The 14268-nt window shown below is 39.9% G+C and overlaps 1 protein-coding gene across 6 annotated transcripts in view; it reads left to right on the forward strand.

The window, feature by feature from the left end:
• FTO (FTO alpha-ketoglutarate dependent dioxygenase) overlaps positions 1 to 14268 on the forward strand; it is a 405797-nt gene that overhangs the window by 166873 nt on the left and 224656 nt on the right. For all 6 annotated transcript variants that reach the window (XM_019012612.4, XM_019012613.4, XM_055366795.2 and 3 more), the window contains exons 5-6: positions 2727 to 2806; positions 8823 to 8966. In XM_019012612.4, coding sequence (XP_018868157.1) covers positions 2727 to 2806; positions 8823 to 8966 — 224 coding nt within the window. The remainder of the gene's footprint in view (positions 1 to 2726; positions 2807 to 8822; positions 8967 to 14268) is intronic.

Consider the following 14268-nt stretch of genomic DNA (forward strand, 5'->3'; position numbering starts at 1 on the left):
TCCCTCTGTACTTAATGTCTATTTTTCTGACTGCCTTTAACTTTTCCACTTTATTACTGATTTTAAGACATTTCATTATGACATGCTTTAGTTTAGTCTTATATCTTTTTTTGCTTAGAATTCATTGAGCTTATTGGATCTCTGGGTTTATAGTTTTCATGAAATTTGGTGAATTTTGGCCATCGTTTCTATAAAAATGTGTATGTTTTTGTCACTCTTTCTTCCCTAGAATTCAAATTAAATTTTCATTAAATGGCTTAATATTGTCCTGGCTGTCACTCATGCCCTTTCATATTTTTGTAGTCTTTTTTGTTTAGCCACTTTATTTTGCATAGTTTTTATTTTTCATGTGTTCTAGTTCACTGATCTTTTCTTCTGCAGTTTGTAAATTGCTGTTCATCTCACTTAGTGTGAGTTTTGTTTCAGATACTGCATGTTTAACCTTTAGAAGCTTCACTTATATATATATGAAAGGGCAGATATGTACATTTAGAAGAAAAGAGAGATGTGACTACCTCGCATATTTTGTGTGTGTGTATGTATCTTTCATTTCTCTGTTACTTTTTGAATGGATGTTGGGTATTGCACATCGTATTTGTTGGGTGCCTGATTTTGTTATATACTTTTACATACTTTTGGCTTTTGCTCTAAGAAGAAGTTGGATCCTTTTTTTTTTTTAAATTTTGAGATGGAGTTTCACTCTCGTTTCCCAGGCTGCAGTGCAGTGGCACAATCTCGGCTCACTGCAACCTCTGCCTCCTGTGTTCAAGCAATTCTCCTGCCTCAGCCTCCCGAGTAGCTGGGATTACAAGCACCTGCCACCATGCCCAGCGAATTTTTGTATTTTTAGTAGAGACAGGGTTTCACCATGTTGGCCAGGCTGGTCTCGAACTCCTGACCTCAGGTAATCCACCCACTTCGGCCTCCCAAAGTACTGAGATTACAGGCATGAGCCGCTGTGCCTGGCCAGAAGTCGGATCCCTTTGAGGCTTAGTTTTAAGCCTTGCTAGGTGGGACTAGAGCAGCCTTTAACCTAGGACTCATTTAGCCCTACTTCTGCAGTGATGCTTTCCTAAGGATTTTCTAGTATCTCATGTAGTGGGAGCCATTTTGGCTGCTGGGATCATAAAATACTCCTGGCTGTGTGTGAAATCTGAAATTGGTTCCACCTGCTGCATTCTGGTGCTTCTTTTTTTGGCCCTTGGGAAATTTTTATTCATACATGCACAGGTCAGTGCTCTTCCAAATACTTGAGGGAACCTTTCTGCAGTCTGTTTGCTGTCTCTCTGTATAGCTGTTTATGTTCCAGCATTCTGCCTTTCGAGGCCCTGTGGCCTTGGCCTCCCCATACTCCAGTCTTTGTCTTCTCAACTTGGCAAGAAAGAAACAGAGACTCTGGGTTTTGACTTCCTCTTCTCTATTCTGTGGCATTGAAACTGTTTCCATGGAGTAAGTTAGGGCAATTGTAGGCGTCTCTCACCTATTTTGTTTCTCTTCTCCATGGGATTATATCTTGCTGAAACCTTTGATTCATACTTTTGGCTTGTTTTGTAGTTGTTTAAGACAGAAGGGTAAATCTTGTCACTGTTACTTCACAATATTCATAAGCAGAAATCCTGTCTTAATATCTTGCATTTCTTTCCTATGTTTAGAGATGATATTGTAGGTTGATTTTGCTGATACATAAGGGGCCTGGTGGCATTTGCCTCTTGGTTTAAGTCATTATCTTTTTTGGTATCTTGATAAAAATCTTGTGTTGCCTGTATAGGATGCCATTGCTGGAAACATTACAACTCTCTTTTTTTGTAACAGAGGAAGTCATGTCCTAAGCAGAGGTTGTATAGATTTTGCCTGACTTGTGGTATCATTTCTTAGGATATGCAACAACTTGGTCATTGGTTTTTCTCCCACTGCTTGTGGTTTTAGGAATATTCTTCAACTGATGAATTCACCACCTACTTCATTCTTGGGTTGTGAATCCCTACACTTGAGTTCTGTTCTAAGAGCCAAACGTGCAACATGCTGAGTTGGTTGGTTTATTGCCTGGAAAATTGTTAGGGCAAAATTGATACTTTGATTATGGAGGGAAAGAGGCAGATTTTTCAGATGAAAGGTGTGCAACACCAAATTCTGGTTTATTCTAAAGATAAGGGTAGAAGTAGATGTGTCATGAGAAAGTGAAAGAAGCTCAATTCATATATAGTGAATTTTATAGTGGGTGGGCATAATAGGACCACAAATAAGTAGAGTGACCCTATATCTCATTTGCTGAGGACAGTCCTGGTTTATACTTGTTGTTCTGGAATAATTGTTAATAGCATCCCCTTTCACGCTTCAAAGTGTCATACTTTGATAGAATATATACATATTTAATTATATACATATGATTATATATATATACTTATATATACTTGCATATGTATAAGTTATATATAAGTATATCATATTTATTGTATACTTATATTTATATTATTATACTTGTTATATATCTACATATATATAATGTCTACTTACAAGTAGATACACATATAATGGAATATATATATATGTAGAGTCACCTACTTATAAGGGATTGATTAAAGAATACAAGGTAAGTATTGATTCCTTGGTTATTGTTATTTCTTGGAAGATAGATTTACTGTTTACTTTGTGTTTTAGTTAAATAATATATAGTATATACTGACTAATAAATATGGTTTTATACATTTCTGGTGTTTTTCCTGTAGATGATCTCAATGCCACCCACCAACACTGTGTTTTGGCCGGTTCACAACCTCGGTTTAGTTCCACCCACCGAGTGGCAGAGGTAAGTGTAAATAAAAACGTGATTCACACCTAATTGGATGTGACAGAAGTGGTTGAATGAGCAATTTACTATAGAGCTTTGGAAGAGTATTTGATGGGAAAATTGCTTCCATCTAACTTGACTTTCGTCTCTGTTTACTTGCTTTTTGAGCTTTGGATTGTGTTGGATACAGTTTTAGAAAGCATATTCATGCCATGGGATAAGTGTATTTTGCTTCTTGGGGTTATGTTTCTTGGAGAAGAAAAATGCCGTTGACAAGTGTTTATAGTTAGAGGTTTATTTAGAGGGTTGTATCTGTCAAGGTCAAGGGCAGGAGATGACCAGAGGAATTGGGGCAGATTTTTGTGCTTGTGCATGTGTTAGCTGTGGCTGGGTTCAGATGTTGAGAATTTTCATTTCCCTTAACTTTTTGGTCAGACTTCTGGGCATGTGAATGTAAATTAAAGAGAAAGTTACAGTGTTGCCAAGGAGTTTCTGAGCTCCACAGTTGTGTTCATAACCCAGACTTTATTGCTAAATTCTGCCACCACTTGCAATGGCCCATGGTTAGCTGTTCAGACTAGTTCAGAATGGAAAACTAAGAAATGAGAAAAACTCATATTAGTCATGTTGGGGTCCCATGTACTCAGTTAAGAGGGGTTCCAGAGAGCAAGGCATGAAAGGGATTACAAGTGACCTTCTACCTAAGCTTGCTATCCATGCTTTGCTTTATAGCTTGACCTTTCATGGAACTACAGGGGACAAGTGTGAGAAAATTGGGCGGAAGTGGTACAACAAAGTGAGAGGTACAGGTGCAAGGTCTTCCAGTGGCAGTACTGCGTGAGTCTATACGGCAGTGTTGTGTCTTTTGGTCATTAAGTAGCTTTACCAGTGGAGCGATCATATTGCTGTGTGGCAGAGAGAGAATGAATGAGTATTTAAACCAAGATGCCAGCAAGCCCATCTAGCACCTCTTTCTTCCTTTCTCCCCTTTCTTCTCTTTTCCATTCACTCATTCGTTTAAATATTTGAGTGCCTGTTATGTGTCCAAAACGGTAGGCCTGGGAGATAGAGCCGTCAACATGCCCATGATGCCCACCACTTTTGTGAACTTTAGTTGGGGGGACAAATTTTAAACAAATAAACACAGAAATAATTGTCTTAGAGACCTAAAAGGAGTTCTGTTAGAAAAGAGGGAAGGGAGGGAGGAAGGTAGGTAAGGACGAACAGAGGAAGAAAAGAAGGGAGGGAGGGAGGAAGGAAGAGAGGGAGGGAAGAAGGAAGAGAGGGAGGGAGGGAGGGAGGGAGGAGCAAGTATTTATAGAGCATCTAATATGTGCCTTGTATTATACACAAGGATTTCATTTCCCCAGTTATAGGCATCTGTTTTTCTAGCTATAACCCTCCTAAGAATCCCTTTCTTGTGGATCACTTGAGTATATGGCTACTTAAGTGCGCCCTTCTACGTCTTTCCTAATCTAATCCAGAAGAGTGGACAGTCTCATTAGTGCTGGGTTCAAAGGGCTGTACAAAATGATAAATAAAAAGCTTGGGAAATATGTTCATGGGGATAAGAATCATACCTAATCATAGTGTTCTTATGAGGATTAAATTAGTTAATACATGTAAGTCTTTTTAGAACAGTGACTGGTATACATTCAAAGAAGTTTGCCACTACTATTATTAAATTACTTCTACTGCTACTACTGTCTTTTCATTTTATTCTGTTGAAAAACTAATAGGAGATGGGAACAACTAAAGCTCACTGTGTGGAAGGTTATTCTGTCTTCATTTGTACACTACAGTGTACATAATAAAGCAAGAGCGATTAAATCATCAGCAAGTTTTGATTGTAGGAACTACTATTCAGAAGGGATTTCAGTTTGTTCTTTCTTCAAACTTTTATTGAACTTTATAGTGTTCAAGGTATTCTTGTAGGGACTTGTGAACTGGAATGGTTATATTCAGTGTCTTCAAGATGCTTATGGTCTAAAGAGTATGTACAGTGCAGAATAGAATGTAGCAGATAGCCCGGCTAAATTTTGTATTTTTAATGGAGATGGGGCTTTGCCATATTGGCCAGGCTGGTCTTGAACTCCTGACCTCAGTCGATCCACCCACCTCGGCCTCCCAAAGTGTTGGGATTACAGGCGTGAGCCAATGCTCCCGGCCTAGATTTTAGTTTTTGATAATTGTGTCAGAATATTCTTGGGGTTCAATACAGAATGTCTTTTTAAAGAAATTTACATTTTATGAATAATTATATTTTGAATAGGTAGTTAATGCAAATGGTTCAAAATTAAAAAAAATACCTAAGGGTATACAGTTAAAGTCTGTTTCTCCTCAGGCCAACCAGCCCCTCATTCCCAGAGGCAACCAATGTTTAAAGGTTCTTGTTACTCTTTTGGTGATATTTAATATATAAGTAAAAATGTATGTAATTTCAAAAATATTTTTAAATATAAATGGTAGCCTACTATATATATATGGTTCTGTAGTTTTGTTTCAGTAAACTTTGGTAATAATTACTCATCAATATATAGCACTTATTGAGGAGTAGGTAATGGCTTTTTAGATATGACATCAAAAGCATAAACAACTAAAGAAAAAAACAGATAAATTGGCCTTCATCAAAGTTAAAAACTTTTGTACTTCAAAGGGTACCATAAAGAAAGTGTAGAGGACCCATGGAATGGGAGAAAATATCTGCAAATCATATATCTCATAAAGCACTTGTGTCTCAAATATTCCAAGAATTCTTAGAACTCAATAATTCAAAAGAGAAATGATCCAATTTAAAATGGCAAAGGAATCGAATTAACATGTCACAGGCTGGGTGCAGTGGCTCATGCCTGTAATCCCAGCACTTTAGGAGGCTGAGGTGAGTGGATCACTTGAGGCCAGGAGTTCAAGACCAGCCTGGCCAACATGGTAAAACCCCGTCTTTACTAAAAATTCAAAAATTAGCCAGATGTGGTGCCACATGCCTGTAATCCCAGCTATTCAGCAGGCTGAGGCAGGAGAATCGCTTAAACCTGGGAGGTGGAGGTTGCAGTGAGGCGAGATTGCACCACTGCACTCCAGCCTGGGCAATAGCGCAAGACTCCGTCTTCACACACACAAAAAGAAGGTATACAAATGGCCAATAGACAAATGAAAAATGCTGAACGTCATTAGTCACTAGGGAAATACAAATCAAAACCACGATGGGATAACATTTCACACTCACTAGGATAGCTAGAATAAAAAAGACAGTGACAAGTGTTGGTGAGGACTTGCAGGAAGTGGCACCCGCATGCACTGCCAGAGGGAATGGACAGTGGTGCAGCCACTTTGGGAAACAGTCTGGCACATCTTCAGAAGGTTAAATCCGAAGGTACCCTATGACACAGCAATTCCATGCCTAGGTAGTTTCCCAAGAGTGATGGAAACTTCTACAGGAATGTTCATAATCACCAAAAAGTGGAAACAACCCAAAGGTTCATCACTTAATGAATGGATAAATAAAACGTGGCATATCCATACAGTTGAATATTATTGGGCATTGAAATGGAATACAGTAATGATGCATGCTACAACATGAATAACTCTTGAAAACATATGAAATGGAAGCAACCAGTCACAAAAGATACATATTATATAATTCATTTATATGAAGTGTCTAGAATAGGTCTCTCTATGGACATAGAAAGTAGATTAGTGGTTGCCTAGGGTTGGAAATGTTGGTGGAAATCAGTTGGGGTTGGGGGTGACTGCTAAATGGCACAGGGTTTCTTTTGGGGGTGATGAAAATGCTCTAAAATTAATTGTAGTGATATTTGTATAACTCTGTGACTATATGAAACAACATTGCATTATATGCTTTAAATGCTTGAATTTTATGACATGTGAATTATAGCTCAATAAAGCTGTTACCAAAAAAAAAAAACCTATCTCAAACTAGGCCTGATTATAGATTATTTAAATAAAACAAAACACTATACATCCAGAAAAAAATTATTCCACATCCCACCCCTCTCTCTTTTTGTTTTCTGCAGCCATACTTCATTACACTAGTTTTCCTATTATTAAGAAATTTAGGTTGTTTCTAATCTTGCATGAAAATGCAATTAATAACCTATGTAGCTCACTCCATACTTGGGAAAGTAAAGGTGCAAGTAGGGAAACTTTCTAGATAGAAGTCATTTTAAAAAGATGTTGTAGGCTGGGTGCAGTGGCTCATGCCTGTAATCCCAGCACTTTGGGAGGCTGAGGAGGGTGGATCACTTGAGGTCAGGAGTTCGAGACCAGCCTGTCCAATATGGTAAAACCAGTCTCTACTAAAAATACAAAAATTAGCTGGGCGTAGTGGTGCACATCTTTAATCCCAGCTACTTGGGAGGCTGAGGCAGGAGAATTGCTTGAGCCTAGGAGGCAGAGGTTGCGGTGAGCCAAGATCATGCCACACCACTGTACTCCGGTCTGGGCCAGAGAGTGAGACCCTGTCTCAAAAAAAAAAAAAAAATGTTGTTGTAGAGGTTGCTGTGGGACAAAAATGAGTGGTCATTCACCTTTATTCTTTGTGGGGTTTTTTTTGGCAGGAAATTGGAGTTGCCTGCCCTTATGCACCCAGCACTCTGGGATCTTCATATTAAAATACATATTAGTCAAGCTTCTGTTTCTTCGCACAGAAACTTTGTTTTTCCCAGGCTTGTTGATGTCGCATTGTATAAAATGGCAGTAAATGTGCAAGGAAATTTTATACCAGAGGATTAGCCTTCAAGGTTATTTACAAGGGCTCAGTTTAAATTATAAATAATAAAACCAAAATATTTTAGGGATACATTTTCCTCGTTGGGACTAAAGGATATTTATAGCTGACTTTTTATTATTCTAGGAAATCATTTTAATATCAAAACAGGCAGATGCACTGCCCAGGTGCATTGGCCTCTTTTCCAACATATGATCATTTATAAAAAGGAGTTTGTCCATTTGACCTCTATTTTGCTCCCACGGACTCAGAGAGGGATGAACTAGTTATCTGTATCCTCGCTGAGGCCCAGGTACTAAGTTATGCCTTTGAATATGCCTTGAGGGCTTAAGCCAAATATTCTCCATTATTTGAAGAATCTATTCTGCCAAGGACTGCCACTGCCTAGTGTATGCTTTTTGCAGAAAAGAGAAATGAGTTCTTTGCCTTGTGATTATAACTTCATTTTTCCCCTCTGTCATTATAGAACCATTTATTATGCTTTTGAACCAGCTCTGCAGCCTGGTTACCTTTCTTTCCTATCTTTAGTCTCAGGGCATTTGAGATAAAAAGTCAGTGTCCTTGACTTCTTGGTTAACCAGTTATTCATCCAATAATTATTTATTAAATTTCTTCCAGTTTTCAGACTCAGTTCTAGATGTTGTAGTATATATAGAAAATGTATTTAACATATATAAATAAGGTGTTAGCCTCCGGGACCCAAATGTTTAGTTAGAGATATGAGGCCCACGTAAAAGAAAACCAGCAAACTAAGTGGCCCAAGTGAGGCCAAACTGGCAGCACAGAGCCCAGTGGAACAGGCCACTCTAGTAATTCTTGAGTTCAGGAGTATAGGCCGGGCACAGTGACTCACACCTGTAATCCCAGCACTTTTGGAGGCTGAAGTGGGAGGACTGCCTGAACCCAGCTTGGAGTTTGAGACCAGCTTGGATAATATAGCAAGATCCTGTCTCTCTCTACAAAATAAAAATTTACAAAAATTAGCTGGGCAGAGTAGTGCCTGCCTGTGGTACCAGCTATTCAGGAAGGTGAGGTGGGAGGATTGCATGAGCCCCAGAGGTTGAGGCTGCAGTGAAACATTATTACACCACTATACTCCAGCCTGGGTGACACAGCAAGACCCTATCTCAAAATTAAAAAAAAAAAAAAAAAAAAAGGAGTATAGACTGAGCCATGGGGGCAACAGGTGAATTCACAGCCAGGGACAAATATGAACAATCCTAGGAAGGATGGTATAGTAAACTTAGATTTTGCCCATAAATGTGATTGCTGGTTCTGTCTCAACAGTGCTCAACAGGAACCTTGGATTATATTTTACAACGCTGTCAGTTGGCTCTGCAGAATGTCTGTGACGATGTGGACAATGATGATGTCTCTTTGAAATCCTTTGAGCCTGCAGTTTTGAAGCAAGGAGAAGAAATTCATAATGAGGTAAGGACTTCTGTTTTTTTTTTGAGATGGAGTCTCACTCTGTCACCCAGGCTGGAGTGCAGCGGCATGACCTCGGCTCACTACAACCTCCATCTCCCAGGTTCAAGTGATCCTCCTGTCTCAAGCTCCCGAATAGGTGGGACTACAGGTGCATGCGCCACCACTCCTGGCTGATTTTTATATTTTTAGTAGAGACGAGGTTTCACCACGTTGGCCAGGCTGGTCTCGAACTCCTGACCTCAAGTGATCTGCCCGCCTCAGCCTCCCGAAGTGCTGGGATTACAGTCGTGAGCCACTGTGCCTGGCAAGTCTTTCAAGAATTGTGAAAGATCTGCGATTCTACCCTACTTGCAAGCTAACAAGTTAATCTGCCACAGTTTCATATTGTTATAAGACGTGAGACTCTTAGGTCACAGATGGAGGACAGGTTATTACATATATCAATAGCAGTCACCAGAGTCTCCGTATTTTTGTGTTAGTTCACGAACTTATTCTGTTCAGGCTGCAGTAACAAAATTGCATAAATCAAGTTGCTTCTAAACAACAGAAATTTATCCTCACTGTTCTGGAGGGTAGCAAGTTCAAGATCAGGTGGCATCAAGTTCAAGATTTGATGTCTGCTGAAGACTTGTTTGGTGATTCATAGATGGCACCCTCTCACTTTCCTTAGACAGTGCAAGGGCCAGGCAAGCTCCCTGTGGTCTCTTTTATAAGGCTACTAAAGTCTTTTATGAAAGCAGAGCTTCGTGATCTCTCACCTCTGAAAAGCCCCACCTCTTAATGCCATCGCCTCGGATGTTAGGATTTCAACATAAGAATTTTGGAGGGACATGGCCGGGTGCGGTGGCTCACGCCTATAATCCCAGCACTTTGGGAGGCTGAGGCAGGCGGATCACGGTCAAGAGATTGAGACCATCCTGGCTAACACAGTGAAACCCCGTCTCTACTAAAAAAAAAAAAAAAAATACAAAAAATTAGCTGCGCACGGTGGCGGGTGCCTGTAGTACCAGTTACTCGGGAGGCTGAAGCAGGAGAATGGCATGAACCCGCGAGACGGAGCTTGCAGTGAGCCAAGATCGCGTGACTGCACTCCAGCCTGGGCAACAGAGTGAGACTCCGTCTCAAAATAAATAAATAAATAAATAAATAAATAAATAAATAAAATAAAATAAAATAAAATAAAATAAAAAAAGAATTTTGGAGGGACATACACATACAGACCATAGCATTCTCCCAGCTTCTGTTTCTACAGGGCAATGCAAAGGAGGCCAAATAACATGTACATATTGAGGAGTTACATTATAGGAGAGGAACCATGAACTATGGGAACCTAGTCTTTTTCAAAGGATAGTAAACATGCCTGTCTTTTGCTGTAGGTCAAGACACTGTCTTTATCTTCCAAGCCTATATGCACACCTGCCCTTTGTTCTAGAGGGAGAAACTCTCTCTGTCAAGGTTGTTGCTATGTAAACATCCTTGCAATGAGAGTCTGTAACACAGGACAGTCATTGCTTACTCACAAGACACGCAGAAGCACAAGAGACTCATGAAGAATAGTCTCCCAGCAAAGACTGCTGGGAATTGAGGGTAGGCCCTGGGAGCAAGTGTCACTGCCTTGCTTTTCACTGATGAAATCAGTTGGAATTCTGCAGTCTGTGAGACCAGCAGGTCTGGATCCCATGGGTCAAAGTTTTGCAAACTCTACTTTTCCCACTAATACCCTCTCAATATTTGCTTTATCTTTGGACTACATACATTGTTTAGTTACTTAATATTTTACTTTAAATCAACTCTTTTTTAACATGTATACATTTCTTTAAAAAGGAAGCTTTATATTGCTACTTTAAGTGGAAATCCAGTATCATTAGCCAAAAGAAAAAGTATCCAGAAAGATAGATCCAATGAAAACAGAGTAATGTTATTACATTCCAGCAGATATTCTTGTCTGGAGGAGGCTCTGAGCCTCAAGTTTCCTTTCTTCATGTTAAGAAGGGAGATTAGTGGTAATGGTTGCACAGCTTTATACATTTTCTAATAATTATTGGATTCTGCACTTACAATGTGTGAATTTTATGGCTGATAAATTATACCTCAAAAAAAAAACCATTAAAAGAAAAAAAGGAGACACTAAAATGTGGTTGAGAACTGAAGTTCATTCACCAATCTAAGACTTTCTTTTTGATATAATAAGAAGGATTGATGGGGAATTTGGAGTTAAAAAATGTTCTCATGCATCCTTTCTATAATTAATTACTGAGCACGTGCCAGACACTCTTCTGGGAGCTTTAGAATATATTGGTAAATAAAATAGACATTCTAGTACAGGGAGATGATGGTAAGTAATACACATAATACACTGGTAAATTATACAGTATATTAGAAGTTGATAAGTGCTACAGGAAAAAAAAAAAAACAGAGCAAGATGATAGAAATTGAGAGAACTAGAGAGCCTCCCTGTTGAAAAGATGTCCTTTGAGCAGAGAATTGAAGGACATGAGAGACAGCCATGTGGATATCTGGGGAATTGCATTTTGGGCATAAGGAACAGCCACTGCAAAGGCTGTGTGGTGGGGGAATGCCTGGAGTCCATGGAACAGTCCAGGAACAGTATGTTTGAGTGGAGGGAGTAAGGCTGCTACTTGTAGGAGAAGAGGTCACAGAGGTAGTTCCAGGAGACTGGGGAGCAGCAGATCGTATAGGTCCTTGGAGGCCCTTGTAAGGACAAGGCCTTTCCTTTTTACCCTGCAGGAAATGGGGACCCATTGAAGAGTTTTGAGCAAAGGAGAAATAATGTCGTCTCCCATGGCAACATATAATATCTTTTCAATGTCTTTATAAGTTATTTAATATCTTGTGAGCTGCTCCACACTTTGTGAAACATTGTCATAATCTCCAGAACCACAGGGGAAGCAATTCTGCCTTTCAGGGGAGTAGTAACCACTTCTGATGCTGAGCTCAAGTCTGACTTGCTTCCCTTCATTGTGCCTGATGGGTGTTCTACTTTCTCTCTTATTAGTCCCTGCTGGAAACATTGCTGATAGCCAGAACTTCAGGAAATAATACATTTATGGGCCTGATGACCTCCCTGAATTAGAGCAAAGTTATGTCTTTCTCCATATTTATGGTATAGAAATTCTAATCTCAAAATTTAGTTATTTCCTTCGCAAAAAATCTCACAATTTTCAGTGTCAGACTAGCAGAATGGGTGCTTTCTTTAACATGCATATGGGCTGTTGTATTTCCCTATCCTTTCTCATCTCTTGTGACTGACTGTGATGTTTTGTTACCATCAATGGATGGGAGAAATCTGTAAAATCACACTGTGTATATAACAGAATATTGTCATCTAAGTCTGTCTGCTTCAGGCTGGGTGCGGTGGCTCAAGCGTGTAATCCCAGCATTTTGGGAGGCCGAGGTGGTGGATCACCTGAGGTCAGGAGTTCGAGACCAGCCTGGCCAACATGGTGAAACCCCGTTTCTACTAAAAATACAAAAAGTTAGCCAGGTGTGGTGGCGGGCGCCTGTAATCCCAGCTACTTGGGAGGCTGAAGCAGGAGAATCGCTTGAACCTGGGAGGCAGAAGTTGCAGTGAGCCGAGATTGTGCCATTGCACTCCAGCCTAGGCAACAAGGGCGAAACTCTATCTCAAAAAATATAAAAATAAAAAAAAAATTTGTCTGCTTCAGAAAGTGACTGGCTGCTTTTGACATTATGTGTTAGGGAGGTGGGGCAGAGATGTACTGTATCAGAAACCTCAGCCCCCTGGGGTTGAATAGAGAGATTGATCTTGAATTTAAATAGCATGTGTGCCAGTCTTCACCATCCCCCCAATCTCTGATTCTTCAAGGTCATCTCCTTACTTTCACAATTAATTTCATATGTCAGGGCACATTGTCAGATATTGTTCTTTTGCCATACAAGTTGGCCTGGGATTTAGCAGTTGCATGCCCGCTCTCTACTTTGTCCTGTTGTTCAATGAAAGCCCACGTGTCTGTAAGAGTTCTCCCAGTTTCTTTCTTGCTTGCCTCTTTCTGCAAGGCCATGTGTCTTTTCTGGACAAATCACAGGATGAAGCCCTTGGTTTTACATACTGCAAGCTCTCAGTCTGTGTGGGTTGAGAAGTGGTTTGTTTTCCTTGTCTAGGATGGTTTCTAACTAAGCAGTTTCGGAAGTTTGGGCATATGTTTTGGAGTACCTTATTGGAGATAGTTTTTCCAATTTAAGATGCTTAGGAAAGGTTCTTGTTTAATTATAAGCAGAATCTTCTTCCATGTTATTAAATGGCCCACTTTCCTTTTTAAAGATAGTAAAATGTGGAATTCAGCCTCTTCTCTTAGTAAATGTCCCCTAGAAGAATGGAATGTTTGATGGTATTGTTTGGCTCTCATTTTCTTCTGATCAGACATGTGGCTTCCTTATAACTACTGCAAAAGGGCCTTCATAGGGTATCTCTTTGTAGGCAGAGCCTTACCGTGTCTTCCTGGTCTAATTTCTTTCTCAGTGAAGTAACTTATTACAGTGAGACATTAATCCCAAGGGGTGCAGTCACACATCTCATGAGGGAGCTCTATGGCTGACTTGGGACCAAATCAAGAGCCTAAACAAACTTGGTAGAAGAAAAGTAGGTGACGTTTGCTGACCCGTTGGAGTGATGGATATGATTTACAACTATATGGTGATAAAGTGGCTCAGAAATATTCTTTTGAAGTCTTATTAGCTTTGCTCTCCAATGCCTAAGTGCCCAATGACTGAAGTCCAGATATGTGGGTTGATTCCATTTCTTTCTCCTCTTCTAGACTTATTTCCATTAAGTGCATGTTCAAAATCAGGGATTTTGGTTTGTAAGTATCATGAAAACTTTGAGAGAACCCTGAGAGCTCCTACAGGTTGTTTCCTGCTATTGAGGTCTTCAGGGATGTGTCACCCGTGGAATGTTCCTTGGCCCCAAGTCAGCATTTGTCCTCCTGACGGCTTGCCTCTTATTTCTGCTATGTTAGCTATGAGCTTCCTTTGGCGGCCTACAACTCTGGAGAAGGGAGGAAGACCCAACTCCTGTCATGGTTACCACTTCATCAGTCAGTCAATATGGTTAGACATTGATGTTTGTTTGGTTTTTTTAGCCCCAAAGTAATAAGGACTCACTGTATTTTGCGTCCTGACTCTTTGGTTTTGTTCAGTGTCCATGCTGTAGCTTTCCTTCCTAATTTCCAGAGTTTATTAACTCAGACTCTGAATCAAGCAGGTGGAGATTTTTTTTGCCCTCTTAATTAAGTTTAAGGAGAGAGTCAGCTACTTCTTTCTC

Source organism: Gorilla gorilla, chromosome 18 (genome assembly GCF_029281585.2).
Source record: "Gorilla gorilla gorilla isolate KB3781 chromosome 18, NHGRI_mGorGor1-v2.1_pri, whole genome shotgun sequence".
Lineage (NCBI taxonomy): Eukaryota > Metazoa > Chordata > Mammalia > Primates > Hominidae > Gorilla > Gorilla gorilla.